Below are 17,232 nucleotides of genomic sequence, written 5' to 3' on the forward strand. Positions count from 1 at the left end.
GAGGACAGCACAGAGAAACAAAACCTACAGAGAATCCACAGCACGGGCCTACCCTGGCGGGAAAGTCCTTCCCTGCTAGACTTTTCCTGAAAGTTCTTAAGGGAGAGCCAAATGGCCCTAGCTGGTTTGGCTCAGTGGATAGAGCATCGGCCTGTGGACTGAAGGGTCCCGGGTTCGATTATGGTCAAGGGCACATGCCTGGGTTTCGGCTTGATCCCCAGTAGGGGGCATGCAGGAGGCAGCCAATCGATGATTCTCTCTCATCATTGATGTTTCTATCTCTCTCTCCCTCTCCCTTTCTCTCTGAAATCAATAAATATATATATATTTTTTAAAAAGAGCCAAATGGTTGAATTTCTCTTGCCCCCCTTTTTGGTGAGAGAGTTAAGTGGCAAAGGGCAGGAAGTGAGGCAGGCCCCCAGTTGGGAAACTGGCCCAGGATGAATGGAGACCAGACGTAGAGGTACTGGTGGCCACGGGGTTACCAGTCAAGCCAGCCCTCACTGCTAATGCCAGTGGACACAGCGCTCTTCTCAAAGACTGACTTGCCCTGCACTTCCTTTCATTAAAATGAAACCCGTGGACCATCACCCAGAGCCCTGTGCTCTACCCTACCTGGATTTTGGGCTCTGTAGATTCTGCTGCAATTTGAGCTTCATGGTGAACACATTCTTGGCGTGCATTCCGCTGAGGGCTGTGGGGACAGAGAGGTGGTGAGATGGCCAATGGTTCCCAATCACCTGTGGGGCAGCCGCCGTGTGCCCGAGTCAATGCCATCCGGACACTGCCCTCGGGAGGTCCTGCTGAGGGCGTGGGAGGGTTTTCTTTCCTTTTCCCCACCGTGTCTCTGAGTCATAAATGAGGACCTTTGGTCTGACCCAGGGTGGTTGTGCTGTTGGTGGGTGTTGAGAAATGCAACTCAGATGCCCAAATATGGGGATTCCAAGGACATCCTGGACCCGCAGGAGAGCATCGTGGAAGCCGGGGATCTCCTAAACAAGCAGAAATCTGCAGGACCATCAGACGCATGGGACAACAAAAGGGGGAGCTCGAAGGCATGGCATCTGGGGGCACCACTGAGAGTTCACAGGCTGCAGAATGTTCTGGAATTGCCTCTGCAGAATGTTCTTTTCAATACGTGGCTGCCATCAGAGCTGAAAGGGTAGGGCTCAGATCTCAACTTGACCACATGCTGGCGACTCACATCGCCTCCCTGAAGTTCTTTTTCTGTGCCTGTCTTGCAGGATGAGTGTCAGGGCTCGCTTAGAGTGGGTGGGCAAAGAGCCCAGCACAGTGCCTGGCACACAGGAGGCCCTCAGTTGGTGTGGCCCCCTTCTCTCTCCACCTCCCTCCCAGGGCTTCCTCCTTAAGTGGCCTCCCTCTGAGATGAAGCAAGGCCTCGATTCTGGCACCCCAACCGGCTCTTGGAGGCAACAAGAGAGAGACGCCTGGCAGCCCTAGGCCAGCTGCCCCTGTTCAGAGGGTCCCGTGCTCAAAGACCCCACCGGGCAGGAAGGGCCAACCAGCCCCGTGTGGTGCAGGGAAGCAGGTACCTTTGTTGAGGTCCAAAGGCTGAGAGTCCCGCACGAGCCGGTAGTGGTGCGGGTCCCAGGTCACATTGGTGGTGTACAGCTTGGGGATCTGAATGCGGTGTTTGCCTCGGACATCGAACGCCTCACAGGCTGCCTGGAAGGAGACAGAGGGGATCCGTGTTCGTGAGCGCCCTCGTCATCAGTGGCACCACCACCACTAGGGAAAGGCTTCGCTTAAGGGAGGAGTTTGCTAAATCAGGAGTCAAACCTCAGGCAACAAAGATCTGAACTGTGTGGTCCCCATCCCCAAGCTCTCTGTCCCCAACAAGACCAGGTTGTCAAGAGGCGCTGGATAGTCAGAGGGGAAGAGATCTTAAACCAAAGCTCCCAGGAGTCAGGGAGGTGTCCTGCTACCTTCTCCTACCCCGGGACACAGGCCTAAAGTGGAGCTCTTCCGGGCGCACCACTGCCCCCTGTCCGTGCTGTGGGGCAGCACCAGCTGTGAACTGACCTTGAAGGTTTGCACGGCCCAGCTGCGGAAGGCCTCTTCCTGCCCACTGAGCTCGTCCCCTTCCCCCGTCGGGGTGAGCTGAGACGCTCCCAGGTGGGACAACTTCTGGTCGACATCATGAGCGAAGGCGCAGAACTGAGGGTACATGCTGGAACCAAGGCCAAACACGGCATACCTGCCCGAGGAGGACACACACACAGAGGTTGGAGTGAGCCAGCCATGCAAGCATCTCCCAGCAGCACCAACAGCCCATAGGCCGGGCGCAGGCACTCCCAGTGCAGCCCGGCACAGGGCCCAATAGTGGATGCCCCCTTCTGGGCTTCCCTAGCGCCAGAAGCTTGTCACCAACTCCATGACCAACCCTAAGTTTGGCCTGCAGACCTGTAAGAGGGGCGTGGATTCCCTGGCTTGAGGACAGGCTCTCTCCAGGCCTGGACCCCCCAGAGAGGACCCTCTAATACACACCCAGTGCCAGACTCTGGGCCCATCAGGCAGGGCTCGGACAAGAGGGAGTGGGAACAGCCTTACCTGAACTTGTTGGTGAGCTCTTTCAGCATGAAGAGGGATTTCTTCAGTTTCTAGAAAGAGAAAGAACCACAAAGTCCTCAGGACAGGATTCATAAAAGCAACTGCTGCTTCTATCTTCTGGTGGCCCATTCAGAACCGGCCACATCTGAGAGAAGGTTCAAGATCCACAAATGCAAGTTGGTTGGTGTGTACCTGGCTGGGGCTCAGGGACAAGTCCAGCCTTAGCCACTCATGTGGCCTTGACCCTCAGTGGGGGGCCCGGAAACAGCCCAGCTCCCACCCCACCCAGCCCTGTAGAGGGTTTCCTGATGGGGGCGTGAGTGAGCCCCGCTTCCTGTTTGGAACCTGGTGAGAGCAACAACTGTTCCTGTATTTTCTAAAATAACCCTGATTTCCCAGGAACTCAAGATAATTTTAGGTGGTACCTGACCTAGCAGATATAGTGTCAGACCTCCTGGTAAGATAGTATTCTCTCCTCTGTAATTTTTTTTTAGTTATTCCCATTTCAACTTTTTGTTGTTGTGGTTCTCTTAAACACTAGGGAGAAAGTCTCACATTGGTAGTAATGGAGCCTTAGCACCTCTCTAATACTTGCCTACTATTTTTTTTTTAACCCTAAGCAAGCCATGGTCAGCTAATAGTATCTAGCTAAAACTCAATAACTCTGTTTGGCTTTCATTGGATTTGTGAGAGTGAGATAGAGTTTCCTTTAAACATGAATTGTTGAATTTGAAAGGTAGGTCAGTTTGCTGAAATCCATTAAGTATGTCGTAGGAAAGGTGACACGTGCATATGGCGATCACTACGAAGGACACAGGCAAATGAGTGATCTGAGCACTCACCCCCAAGTGTCCTCCTCAGGATATGCTGAACCCCCACATCCCTTCCTTGGGCCCTACCACCCCCCAGACCCCTGGGACCTGGGCCACCTACCGCTCCATTGCCGGGGGAGTCTCCGTTCCCAAAGGTGCTGGTCACCACCAGCAGCAGCTGCTCCTCCTCCAGGCTGCTCAGCCTGTACTCGTCCATGCAGAGAACCTGCATGGCACCAAGGGTGGGCATCAGCCCTGGTTCCCAGGCTGGAGCCCTCTGTGCCCTCCCCAGACACCCTGTGCTGTCCCACCCCGACCCAGGCCCTTAGCCCCCTTCGTCACCCAGGCCCCCCGCCTCCCCCCAGCACAGGTGTGGCACAGAGAAGGCGAGTGCCTGACAAATCCGTCAGATGAACCCCCTTGAATACACGGCCTCAATTCTCCCTGCCTCCAGCCCCACCTCCACCACGTCAGCAAGCCCTGGCGGGGGGGGGGGGGGGGGTCTGCCTCCAAACTACTGCCCGGCCCAGATCAAAACACTTCCGCCACTTCTGTGGCTATTTTGGATTCTTAGTGCGTGGACGTATCTTCCACAAAAATGGGGTGAGCAGATTACAAAAATGACAACTCCTCTGGCACCTCCGGAACGCAGACACTTTGCCTGGCGCTAATGTCAGGGGAAGGGTGTCACGGCCTCGCTCCTACCCGGGCCCACCCGCCTCGGGAGGCCAGCAGGGGTGAGGAATGGCGTCCAGCACTGACGGGATGGGTGAGCCACCCTCTGGGGTTTTATTTCTCTGCATTTTATTCACCCTTTGCCTCCTTCACACTCAGCACTGCACCCTGTAGGGAAGGTGTGCAGTGAACGGCAATAAAATTCCTCTAGAGCAGCTCATGGAAACTGCGACTTGGGCTCATTAGGAAAGTGTTTCTCACCCGACCAGTGTGCTCAGTGGTTGGGCATCGACCCATGATCCAGGAGGTCAGGGTTCAATTCCTGGTCAGGGCACATGCCCGGGTTGTGGGCTAGATCCCCAGCGAGGGCATACAGAAGGCAGCTAATCAATGATTCTCTCTCATCGTTGATGTTTCTATCTCTTTCTCCCTTCCTCTCTGAAATAATATATATATATATTTTTTAAGGAAGTGTTTCTCAACCTGCATTCCATGGAACACTCTGAAAAACGTATCAACTGTGTAAGTTTGAGAACCCCTGGACACACCTATCCTCCTATGTGTGATTTACAACGTAGAGCCACACATCCAGGCTCTGAGACATCCTGGAGCAGAGCACTCTGACTTTCCCAGATTTCCCTGAACACAGGCAGGGGAACGGCACACGTCCAGCCGGGTCAGGTACCTTGGGGTTGAAGGCACAGCTGAACAAAGCCCCTAAGTCCTGGGCCAGCGTTTCTGATTTTCCCGTCTCCGTCGCAAAGAGGATGGTGGCTCTGACTCGGGAAGCCATGGTCTTGCGCATCAGCATAGAGGCAAAGAGCACGGCTCTGTGGGGACAGACAGATACTGTGCCGGGTCATCCTTCCAGAGGGAGATGGGGGCCAGGAAGGTAGGAGGGGACAGTGTTTAAAGTGGGCAGATTGAGTTAAAAGAACCCACGTTGCTCACCAGCTATCAACCCTGACTCACCACCTTCTCCTGCCCTCGCCCGCTCTACCTGCTGCTTAGCCCCTTTGGGAAAATGGAGGAGAGAGGAGGTTGGGACAATAGTGACAGGTGACCCTTGGAATTGGTGTGGGGACCTCTGGGAGCCAAACTCCATCAAGATCACTTCTTTGTTCCCTGCCCTTCAAGGCCTAGAGGGCAGGCTAACTGGAGGGAAGATGTCAACACGGGCCACTCCCACTTACTTAACCAGGACTTGAAACCGAATCTCTCTTCTCCGGGGCCTCCGCTTCCCGTCCTGCCAGACGTGGGTTTTCCAGGCCTCCACCTTCAGGAAAGAAGGCAGATGTGAGAGCCAGGCAGGCCCGAGCTCAGCGTGGACTTGGGAATGCTGGTTGAGAGCATCAACCCATGAACCAAGATTTCCCCCATTGGATTCCTATTCAGGGCACATGCCCGGATTGTGGGCTCAATCCCCGGTAGTGGGTATGCAGGAGGCAGCCAATCAATCTCTCTCTCTCTCTCTCTCTCTCTCTCTCTCTCTCTCTCTCTCATCGATGTTTCCATCTCTCTCTCTAAATCAATAAAAATATATTTTTTTAAAAAAAGAATACCTTGCCCTAACCGGTTTGGCTCAGTGGATAGAGCGTCGGCCTGCGGACTCAAGGGTCCCAGGTTAGATTCTGGTCAAGGGCATGTACCTTGGTTGCGGGCACATGCCCAGTAGGAGGTGTGCAGGAGGCAGCTGATCAATGTTTCTCTCTCATCGATGTTTCTAACTCTCTATCCCTCTCTGTAAACAATTAATAAAATATATTTTTTTAAAAAAAGAATACCTTTATAAAATAAATAAAAAGCATTAAGAATGTCTGTGTTCTTGGTCCTTCCCCATATGTCCTGCACGAGCGAGCATGCTCATGCACACATGGATACACACGCATACACATGCATGCACACATGTGCAGACACACACTGTCTCTACCCCTGAGCCCCCAAGACAGAGTGAAGAGGAAAGCCCCCTGTTACCTGGTAGTAGTAGAAAGGGGACAGAACATAGTTTAACATCTCCTGGTGGAACACGGGGGTGATGCTGCCAGAAATGGGGGGCACCAGCCAAATCCAGTCTGCGGGGCAGCCCCCTCGGGACCGGTACTCATTCTGCATGTACTTCATGAAGGACTCTGCAGCTGAGTGGTGGTCCATGATGGTCACATTTTGCTTCTAAATCAGAAGGAGGCAAGAGGGGGAGTTGAGACAAAGGACAGGGGAATCAGGAGAGTGGTCGGTTGACTGCAGGGTTCCCAGGTAAACCCTGGGAGGCCTGGAAATCTGTAAAATGTGACAGCAATTCCTTCTGGTCCCCTCCTCGTGGCTGAAAATAAATATCCAAAGGAAGGCATGCCGAAGGAGCCAGAAAAATCACCATCACCATGGTCAGCCCACAGATCAGATGGTGGCCTCCTATTGGCCCTCTGGAGCAGTGTCTAGCTTCTCCGGCCATGCCCACTGGTCTCCCCAAATTCCCAGCTGATGGCTCTCTCTCTGGATGCTGATAAATCAAACCACAGCGCATTTTTGTTGGGAGAGAATCCCAGGAGTCACTTCCCCACGGATGTGGCTCTCTTGGCCAAGAAGGAACTAGACCCCTCTGAAGAGGATGGAAGCACAGGGAGAACCATAGTGTCTGGAAGACAAGTGACCAACATCCTAAAATTAAAAGCCGCAGGGTCTGAGCTTCCCACACTGACCCAACAAGGGCCACACCCTCAATGCCAGAGGCAACCCACGCAGCCAGGAGACACTTGCTTCATATAGTGGTTCCAACGTTGGCCTCTTGTTGGCCCTGTGACCACAAGTCATTAGTTCCTGAACCTCACTAAGCCTCAGTTGCCTCGTCTGTAAAGTGGGGATGCCAACAGTTCCTCATGAGGTTATCGAAAGGATGCAATACATTATTACAAGTAAAGCACAGAACGTGCTCAGTAAAGTTAGCAGCTGCTATTATTTCTATCTGCCGGGCAGTGCATAAGGCACTGGCATTATAGACATGAAGCGGCCTCGGCAAAGAGGCCCCTTCATGCATCAGATTGCATTCTAATTAGGGGAGGAAGAAGAAAGTCCGCTTTTCACGTGGTCTGACAGCAGCTACGTGGAGGGGTGCAGGTGCTGATGGAGGGCAGAGGAGAGGGCTTAGCTCAGAGGCCTGGAGGAGAGATGGGGCTTCCAGGAACAGCTTATAAGAGGAGGTGAGTCCCGAGAGATGGGTACAAGTTAGGCCAGGGACAGGCATTCCTGGAGGAGGACACAAACATGAGTCAAGGCCAAGAGGAGGAGAGAAGCTCCTAGTAGCTGATGGAGGTCCCAGGAGGCCCCCTCACACCTTCTAACATTTATACATACATATACCATACATACGCAACTCCTGGGTTCCGGATCAGTTTTAAGCTCTGGAATGGATTGTTGTGATAATGACAGTAACAATAATAAATAATAACAACAAAAACATGAGTGCTTGCTAAGTGTTCACCATGGGCCAGGCAGTTCTGCTAAATTGCATCTATTTCATTTAATTCCTACAGTAACCTAGGGAGGGAGGGACAGTTATTATCTCTGTTTTAAAAATTAGGAAACAAGGCCAAGTCTTTGGAAGTTTGCTGTGAAGGAGGGTCAGTGACGAGGAAGTCTTGGAGACTCAAAAGCAGTGATGGGACGGGACCAGCAATGGTCAAGAGCCAGGGAAGGACCAGCAGGTTTTCCGGGACAGATCCCCATCCTGCCAGTGTCAGGGCCGATGCTGGGAGCCCCAGGAGTCAGGATGTGTGGTCCACGGGTGGCCCGTGGGGCCTTCCCAAGCTGGGCCAGCCCCACGGGGCTCTTCCTGTCCTGTCTCAAGGCCACCCCCTCCCTGAATCAAGCACAAGCTTGACCTACCTATGGGGTGACCTGCCCTGGGGAACAGCATGTGATCGTAAGTATTTACTGGGCGATTGTTTAATGTCAGCTCCCCACTACACTTCACAAGGACAAATTTTTTGTCTAGTTTGTTCACCACTCACGTCTGTGGCCCAGCCTAGGGCCTGGCACATGGAAAACGCTCAATAAAACTTTGATGAATGAATGAATGACTCTCTGCCCAGTGGTTTGGCCACCAGGGAACCTGCCAGTTTTGTGGAGATGGTCCCAGCTTCTACAGTAATGTCTTCACACACCCCATGATCCTTCCCAAAGGATGTGTTTATATGCATAAGAGCAGCAGATGGTCCAGTGGGCTCAGTCTCACACAGGAACCAACCTGCTGTGTGTAGGTCCGAGGGGTGGACACTGTCACTCAGAAATAAGAGCACCACTGCTCAGGTGGATGTGGGCTCTCGTTCATTCACTCAACACACTTTTTTTTTTTTACCATGTGCCAGACACTCTCTGGACTCTAGAGGTAGAGCAGTAAACAAGAGACAAGATATCTGCCCTATGGAGCTTACATTCTGGGGTGGGCTGGGGGTGGGAGCAAAACAACAAAGAAAGAAAGAAGTAGATGTAGTATATATTGTCAGGAGCTAATAAGTATTATGAAGAAAAATAAAGAGCGTTAAGGGAAGAAGAGAGAAAGAGGGTGGAGGTGGGGGGAGGGTGCCGTTTTATATGCATGGTCAGGAAGGACTCCTCTGAGGAGGTGACATTGGCACCTCGATGAAGGGAAGGGGCCGGTCGTGGGATGACTTGTGGGAAGAGTGCTCTAGGCAGAGGGAAAAGCAAGTGCAAAGGCCCTGAGGTGGGAACTATATCGGTGAGTCTGAAAAACAGCAAGAATTCTAGTGTGACTGGGAGGTTGGTAGGAGATAGAGGCCCGACGGGAGAGGCTGGGGGAGGCAGAAGTGTAAGGAGGTCCTTCCTTGGTTTTAAAGGGACGCAGAAAACACGGTGGGAGGTGGGGGAGGCATTGGGTTAGCTAGCCACTGATTTCTTTGAGATGAGAACCATTACAGCCCATTGATATTGACAGGAATGACGCAGTGGAGAGGGAGACACTGGTGAGACAGGAGAGAGAAAGGGGAATTTTTCAGGATTAAAGTCCTTGAGAAGTTGAGAGAGGACAGGATTCAGTGCTTAACCGCAGGGGTTGACCAGTCATGGGAGGAAAGCAGCTGCCTGTTGCTAGAAGCATGCAAGCTGTACTAGGAGACCTCGAGTTAGTGGGAGGGCTTCTCTGTCTGTATCCCCAGCACCTAGCACCGTGTGTGGCGCAAGCTGGGTGTTCCATGCTTGTTTGGTGCATAAATAAATGAACGGTGCTGTCATGGGAAGTCAAGCATGGCATGCGAGGCTGGGCCAGGTGACCTTCTCACCAGAAAGGCCCCCAAAACCCCAGTCATACCTGGAAACTGTGGAGCACGGCGACATTGATCTCCACGACAGCCTGGTCCTTCCAGAGTGAGGCCAGCTTGTGCGTTTCCAGGCCCATCCTTCTGCCCACCTCCTGCAAAGGCAGAGAAATGGCGGTGCATCAGTCCCTGGGACCAAACCACAGGCCCACACCTCCCGCTGGCCCAGCTGGACGGCCCTCCTTACCTCCAGGATGTTGTAGCGCTGGACATCACAGAAGTCCCGGACCCCGATCTCTGTGCCCATGTACCAGCCGTTGAAGGGGCACCCTGGGAACTCCAGGCCACCCACCTCGAGCAGCATGTTGGACACGGCAGGCAGGGCGTACCACTTCAGCCCCAGCTCCTGGAACCACTCGTACCTGGCAGGGACACACAGCCATTGGGTACTGGGGCCTTCACTTCTGCCCCCCCTCACCGCACCCCCCAAAAAAGCTTCAGAAAGAGTCAACCAAGAAAGCTCTTGTTCCAAGGGTTGATCTCTAAGTTCATCCCCCCTGGAGGGGTGAAGGGGTACACGCGGTGTCCTTCATTGATTACGCATTCATTCACTCATTCGTTAATTCACCCAGTCATATAGTAAGCATCAAGTATGTGACAGGCCAGTGCCAAATGCTGAGAACCCACATAACATAGTGGTTAAGGATGCTAGAGTCAGAAAGCCTGGTTTCAGGTTCTGCCTTACGGCTTACCAGCTGTGTGAACTTGGGATGTTATTTAGCCACTCTGAGCCTCACTCACCCCACCAACAAAATAGAGGTAATAGCATCAAACTCATGAGATTACTGTGAAGATAGTACTATCGTTCACTTGTATGTTCATTTATTCCAGAAATATTTATAACTGAGCACCTACTATGTGCTGGACACCCTGCTAGGTGTTGAGGATATACTGCTGAACAAGAAAGGCAAGACCCTGCCCTGGCCGGTGGTGCTCAGTGGTTAGAAAACCACCCCCCACACCAAAGGGTCGTGGGCTTGGTCCCTGATCAAGGGCACATACCCAGTCAGGGCACATGTGGGAGACAACCAATCAATGTATCTCTTTCACATCTATATTTCTCTCTCTCTCTTCCTCCCCCTCAAAAAATAAAATAAAATAAAACAATGGAAAATTATCCTCAGGTGAAGATTAACAACAATAAAAAAGGGCAAGTTCCCTATTCTCAAGGAGTTAACAGTCTATAGACTCCAGTCTAGACTATAAACAAGTAAACAAACAAATAAATAGGAAAATAAAAACCAGGTGACATGTTAAACAGAGGGTGGGGGCACTACTCTAGATCAGGAGGGGCTTCTGGGAGGGGGAATACCGCACTGACAAGAAGGAATGTACTCTGAGGAAAGGGCACGGGAACAGCAAGTCCAATGGCCCTGAGGCGGACTGAGTTCCGGATATTCAAGGCGCACACACAGAAAGAGAGCCCAGCCCAATGATGGCGACATAGTGAGTCTCAACATAGGCAGGTATTTTGTGATTGTGAGAGCTGTCTGGAGCAAGGGCTGAACCAGATGAGCTCTTGAAGTCACTGTTACCTATGCTTCCATCACAGTCAGGCGAGGCACCGCTAAGAGAACTGGCAGGAAGGCAACAGAGGCCTGTGCTGCTCAGTGTGAGGATCTCAGAGCCCCACACGGATTCCTCTCCCAAGGTCACTGCTTCCCAAGCTCCTAGGGCCCCATCTGTCCAAGCCTGCGCTTCCCCCTCCTCATCAATACGCCCTCATAAGTCGGAAGCCCCGGACACAGTGCAGAGTCGATGTATGAGGGTGACAAGGGGGGGGGGGGGGGCCTTGAAAGCAAGCCCTGTGGGGCACCTGCTGCTGACTGGGCTTTGGAGGAGATGCAAAGAGAGGCCTGAGGATGGAGGTCTCCCTCAGGAAAGGAGGGGGACCTGCATGTTAACTCACACCCAGCACCCTCGGCCTGCTTACTTGGGATGCTCCATAGGCACCTCGAGCACAAGGTCAGGCGGGATCTCGAAGAGCTCAGGGTCGCGGCCGCCGGCCTGCAGGACCAGAGGCACCACGTCGAAGCGGCCGTACTTGGGTTTCCAGCCCAGGTCGATGCACAGCTGGAGACAAGACAGGCCAGTGAGTCTGCAGACCCAGGCGCCTCGCCCCCTCGAGGCTCCACTGTCACCCTCCAAGGCTGGATCTGGTACCTGGGTGAACTCCACGCAGGCGGGGTCCCCTCGGATGGTGCCATCAGGCATCTGGTAGCCGGCATAGCGGATGAGCTGGGAGTTCCAGACCCGGAAGTCGTGCTTCCCATCGCTCCGCTGCGGGAACACCGTGATGGCCGACCTTCCCCAAGACAAGGACCGTGCTGTTGACCGCCTGGCTCCGGTCGGGGCTCCCAGCCACCCACCTCTGGTCCCCTGCCCCTTCCTGTCTTCCCACTCCCCAGCCCTCTGCACCTGAGCCTACGGAACCCAGCTCCTGCAGCTCCCCAACATGCCCAGCGCTCCCTGCCTCTGTGTAACCTGCCCCGCTTCCTGAAATACCGTCTCCTTCCCTCTTCCATCTTAAAGACCTCCCTCCATCCCCTCCAAATGGTTCCAAGTCTGAAGGAAACCAAGGATACAGGCTATCGAGGGGGGCTAAGCTCGCGGAGGCTCTGCTCATTACTAGGGCTCCCTAAAGAAGCCCGAGTCTACGCACTCTTTCTCCCTGGTTTCTCCTGGAGCCAGAGGCGCCACCCCTAACCCCATTTGTATCTTCTGGCTGAGTCTGGAGGTGGGTGGACCCCAGCCATGGCCTCGGCAAAGGGGCTCCCACCTGATGTTGCCGTTGTTGGTGGAGTAACGCAGGTGTCTGCAGATGTGCTTGAACATTTCCTGGGCAGTGGAACAGCTCCGGGCGTCGAAGACCTGCACACAGCCCCCCAGACACGCCCACCAAGATCAGTGAGAGCTCCGGTCTCAGGGATGATCAGAAGCTAAATCGCGAGGGATCTGAAGGTGGGCCCCGGGCCCCCGGGGCCACACACCAAGCAGAGAGGTGCTTCCTCATCTCTGCATCGACACCTCCCACCCCAGGGCTGCCCCGTCCAGCCTTTCTCCTGCTCTCCTAGGGGAGCCCAAGCACCCCCACTTGGAAGATCCTATCAAAACCCCAATCCCAAGAAAACTGGATGGCAAGCACCATGAATCTGGATTCCCGCAGCCCAGCCTAGTTTCTCTACAAGGTGAGCGCATTGGACACCAGGCCTCCAGCACATTTTGTTACAGGCGGAGGTGCTTTCACTGGCATTGCTCGTCAATTTCTCTGTCCAAGGGCTTATGATATTCTCCAGCAACACAAGACCCCCTCGATGTAAAGATGTCCTAGGAGGCTACGCTAAAGAAAATGTTTTCTAGGGGCCAAGGATCCAAACAGTCCAGGCAAACCACCTCTCTTGCGGCACCAGGGCTTCCACAATAATAACAATAACAAGGCCATTTGGTTTGATGTTGGCCGCTAGTCTCCCAACTTGGACATCAGAGAGAAAGATCAGCTGGAAACCCTGGGTCTGACATCGGACCCTAGACTTCCCACGGGGGCCCATCTCAGGTTCACGGGTGTACAGAGAGAAGCTGAGGCCCCGGGTTCCGTCCGGGAGCCCTGGGCACAGCTCTGCTTGGCTGTTCGGAGGCCTCTGCCCAGGGCCCGCCCGTCCACCGCTTCCTCTCCCGCCAGGCTCTAGGGAAGCGCACCTGCAGGTTGGACCACTGGATCCTTCCAATGCAGCGTGGGGCATTGCGCCAGGCCTGCTTGGTGGCGTAGATGAGCTCATCTCCCGTCAGCTGGTAGGTTCCTGTTGTTTCTATCTCCTTTGTTACAGCTTCCACCCTGGCCAGATGTTCCTCTATTTTTGCCCTGGGGGACAGGAAGACATCAGGAAGATCAACAATGAGATAGCCTTACACGGGCATGAAGTCAAGCCACAGAAGCAGGAGCTGAATTAGGACACCAGGAGGTCAAGATGTCTCCTAGAGACCGGCCCCTCCAGGTCAGCGTCATGGGTGCGTGACCTGGGCCCTGAGCTGAGAAGGGCCCCGCGCGTGGTCTCATGCTCTGCTGTCACTGTGTTCAAACTCGGAATCCCTTCTGAACAGGGAGCCCATTGTCTTCGATTTTACACGGGGTCCTGCAAGCCATGTCGCTGTTCCCGATCCCAGCAGCACCCTTGTGGTCTCTAGGCACTTTTTCTCTAATCACGGACATCTCCGCTTGGCGAGCACGAGCAGGGAGTGCGTGCAACCCCCCTCAGACACATGCGAGACCCAGAGGAGCATCCATCACGCCACAGTCCCGTCTGCCTCTCGGCTGGGGAGCAGCCGACCACCTTCTCATGGCGAAGAGATGAGCCAATCAGTCCCTCCCACGGCATCTCCTGTGCACGGAGGACCTGCTAGGAGCCAGGTACGGGTGACGTCACTCACAGTCGGTGTCTCATTGGGCCTGTGAGGGAGGCGTTTTTGTGTCCATTTTATCGTCAAATGTATCAAGGTTCTAGGAGGGTAAGTACCCCCCTAGAAAGGGAGTGTGATAAAGCGCAAAGTCAGGGCTCAGATTCAGGTTTCCCTGATGCCACGCCCAGGCTCTTCACCTTCCACCTCCTACCCGAGGGGGAGTGCAAGCCCAGAGATGCTGAGGGCCTTCCCACGCTCTCCTGCTCGGGCTCCCACAGGGAGTGGCTCTCAGGACCCCACCTGCAGGGCCCCAGGGCCTGCTCAGGGAGGAGCCCTCCCCAGCAGGGTCCACCATCCCAGCTCTCCACAGCCCGGGGTTTCTCAATCTCTGCACCTCTCAGCCAGCAAGGCAGGTGAGGTGTCTACACTGGCTCCTCTCCTCCCCTCTCAGGCTTCAAAAACACCCCACAGGGAGGAATTCGGGCAGAAAGGCTTTGAAACACCACCACCACCACCGCAACCTTGCGATTTCCAATCAGCACCAAAAATGTTTGAAATGGCAACAAACAAAACTATTTAAGGAATGAACTCCTGATTAAGGAGAGTGGACAACTCAGAACAGAATGGCCTTTCCGTGGATGAAGAGTGCCCCGACCACTCTTCCTTGATTAAGGAAAAAGCTCAAAGACAAAACACTTGACACCATTTATCTTGAAGGATACGCCGCTGCTGGGTGAAGGTTGAGGCAGCCCCTTCTCCCTAAACAAAGCTCCTAGCAACACTGGCTGCGCTGCACCCAAGCATGGAAACAGCAGCCATGACCAGAGAACACAGCGGCCTCGCGCGTACTTGTTACCATGTGATTCTATAAGAAAGAATTCCTCTTTTACATGTTTACCCCATTCCTTTAGGATTTTATATTTTGCCACAACTTTCATATAGTCATGTTTCTGAGGCACTGAAATTGCTATGATGCCTTTTAGTTCTGGAAAAAAAAGGAAGTGGCTTTTGGCATCGGTGAACTGGATTTGAACAGAATATTGAGCAAGTTATGATTTCTATCTATACATTCCTTCCTTCATGAAAGACCGAACCAGCCCAGCTGCCTGTGCCTGTGGCTGTGAGTGTAATTGTGGAGACGGACTGCTGTTTGTCCTCCACTGCCCCCAGGACCTCATGGTATGGACTTGTGACTGTGAGAAATGGCTCTTTCCTCCCTGAGAAGCAGAGCAGCCCTGGGGCCTCCCCCCGCTAACATCCGCCCAGCTGCCTTCAGACACCAGCAGGACCTCCCAGGTCCAGCATGGAACCTTGAGGTTAGAGCAGGGGCTCTAGCGCCAAGCTGCTGGGGTTCAAACCCTAGCTCTGGGACTTCTGAATGTGTGTGAATGTGTGACTTTGAGCGGGTTCATCTCCTCCACAGCCTCAGTTTCCATGTGTGAAACATGCGGAGGATAATAATGGTGCCAATCTCATCGAGGTGTGGTGAGCGTTACTCACAAGGCACTCACGCAGGGCCCAGAACATACTTAGCGCTCGGTAAGTGTTAGCATCAATACAGTGGCCCAAGGAAGCCCATGGGGAAAATTCCCGCCCCCTCGTTCATTAGTCAACAACCTCACTGACAGCACAAGGCGCCTGAGCCTCCCAGTCACCCAGCACCCTGCAGAGATTCCAGTTGCACAACACACAGCCCGCACTCCCCTGTGTGAATAGGGCTCTCAGCCCAGCTGTGCGTTAGCATCGCCTGGAGATGTCTGCTGCCTCCCCACTTCCAGGAGCCCTGAAACTCGTGGCCCAAGGGACCCTGACACCAGCATTTTGCAATGTCCTCAGGCAACTCTACTGTGCAGCCAGGGTTGAGGATCACTGGCCCTGGGAGGTCACATTTCTGAGGCACTGAAAATGCGATGATGCCTATTAGTTCTGGAAAAAAAGGAAATGGGCCCTCCCGGCTCAGACATTGTCTGGTCATAGGAGAGAGCACGTGGTCTCACCAGAACCGCTCTTTCTGCCGCGGGGGGTCCCAGGTGCACTTCTGTGGCTCACTTCATGCAGTGAAGTGCCACATGGGGCTGCACTGTAAAAGCCACACTCCCCTCCCAGCCCATTAACCAGCCAATCCATGCTCTTGGCCATTCTGTCTCACAATCCCTTTGTGCATTTCTTATTTTAAAGGTTTAAAGGGGCCTAAGTGAAAAGTCATATATTTTATGAAACCCCGAGTGTAGAACCCCACAAAGTTCAGTGCAAAGAGCATGGCCTGCTTTCTCCAAGTCGGGTGGCCTGAATTCTAGCCACTGGGTGACCTCAGGTGTGTCACTGGGCTTCCTTGTTCATACCTGCAGAAGGACTTGGCTAGGTGGTCTCCAAGGTCCTATCTATTGCAAACATTTAATAATGAAAAGGTGCATATCCAGTCACAGGTGACTGTGAGCCAGGACATGGTTTGAAATCCTCACAACAATCTTATGAGCAAGATTCTATCGCCACCCCCGTCTGTTACAGGTGGGGAAGTTGAGGCACAGAGAGGGTGAACAGATTTCCCAAGGATGCAGGACTAGTCAGGATTCGAGCCCAAACAGTTACACTCCTGATCCACACTTTTAACCACCATTGCTCTACCTCTTTGTCTTAAGGATTATGAAAACCCACTTTGGGGTCTTTTTCCCTTGGGAAACTGTGCTTTAGCTCTGGATCCACTGCGAATCTGGGAAGGAAAGGGGCCCGGAGTCAGAGGGAAGTGGCTGGAGACAGGAGAGCTCCCAGGAAGGGGGAGGCAGCAGGTCCTGCAAGACGTGAGCCTTACTTACTCTTTGAAGGAGCTGTAATACTGGTTGACAAATTCGATAGCTTGAGGTAGAAGCTCGTCTGGGGAGGTAGGCTTGTCCCTGGGTCCTCTGGTCAAGCTTTTGGAGTTCATGATGGATCCCAAGCAACACTTGGACTTGCAAGCCAAATCCTGCAAAGAGAGAGGTGGGTGGTGAGGTGGGCAATTTTGATGGCCATCCTCTCCAGGGCTAGCTCTCCGGGCCATGTTCTTCCACTCTGGCTGCTCCAGAACTCCACCATCCCTCTCCACCCCTTTGGCACCTCCTCCTTGGTGTCCACCAGGCTTTCTCCCCACTTAGATTTCTTTTCCTCTACTGGCTGGACCCCACTGAGTGTGAGCTGAGGGGGTGTGCTCCCCCTCACCCAGGTTCAGCCTCTTGGTATTATTCCCAGCCAGCTCCAGACCCAGAACAAAGTCAACATCTCTATCCCTGGGGACATCTCGACTACCTTCTCATTTAAAGAGGCTGATGTGGCTCCTGGGAACACACTATTGGTGTTCAGCAGAAATGAACTGAAATGAGATGGTGCAAATCCCAAAGTCAGAGGGTGGCACAGAAAAAGTACTGGAAGGAAGTACACCCAAATGTTAACTGATAATTTCTAGAAGGTGTGGGAAA

General features: G+C 53.5%; 1 protein-coding gene across 1 annotated transcript in view; it reads right to left on the reverse strand.

Moving 5' to 3' along the window:
• The window catches only part of NOS2 (nitric oxide synthase 2), a 32,283-nt gene that overhangs the window by 10,376 nt on the left and 4,675 nt on the right, over nucleotides 1-17,232 (reverse strand). Inside the window, exons 4-18 of the mRNA XM_036341551.1 lie at nucleotides 16,594-16,742; nucleotides 13,082-13,244; nucleotides 12,165-12,256; nucleotides 11,549-11,690; nucleotides 11,319-11,458; nucleotides 9,573-9,747; nucleotides 9,379-9,480; nucleotides 6,033-6,227; nucleotides 5,252-5,334; nucleotides 4,744-4,888; nucleotides 3,505-3,609; nucleotides 2,572-2,621; nucleotides 2,044-2,218; nucleotides 1,554-1,686; nucleotides 616-694 (exon numbers count right to left, since the gene is read on the reverse strand). Coding sequence (XP_036197444.1) covers nucleotides 616-694; nucleotides 1,554-1,686; nucleotides 2,044-2,218; nucleotides 2,572-2,621; nucleotides 3,505-3,609; nucleotides 4,744-4,888; nucleotides 5,252-5,334; nucleotides 6,033-6,227; nucleotides 9,379-9,480; nucleotides 9,573-9,747; nucleotides 11,319-11,458; nucleotides 11,549-11,690; nucleotides 12,165-12,256; nucleotides 13,082-13,244; nucleotides 16,594-16,742 — 1,928 coding nt within the window. The remainder of the gene's footprint in view (nucleotides 1-615; nucleotides 695-1,553; nucleotides 1,687-2,043; nucleotides 2,219-2,571; nucleotides 2,622-3,504; nucleotides 3,610-4,743; nucleotides 4,889-5,251; nucleotides 5,335-6,032; nucleotides 6,228-9,378; nucleotides 9,481-9,572; nucleotides 9,748-11,318; nucleotides 11,459-11,548; nucleotides 11,691-12,164; nucleotides 12,257-13,081; nucleotides 13,245-16,593; nucleotides 16,743-17,232) is intronic.

The sequence above is a fragment of the Myotis myotis genome, unplaced genomic scaffold (assembly GCF_014108235.1).
Source record: "Myotis myotis isolate mMyoMyo1 unplaced genomic scaffold, mMyoMyo1.p scaffold_m19_p_17, whole genome shotgun sequence".
In the NCBI taxonomy this organism is placed as follows: domain Eukaryota; kingdom Metazoa; phylum Chordata; class Mammalia; order Chiroptera; family Vespertilionidae; genus Myotis; species Myotis myotis.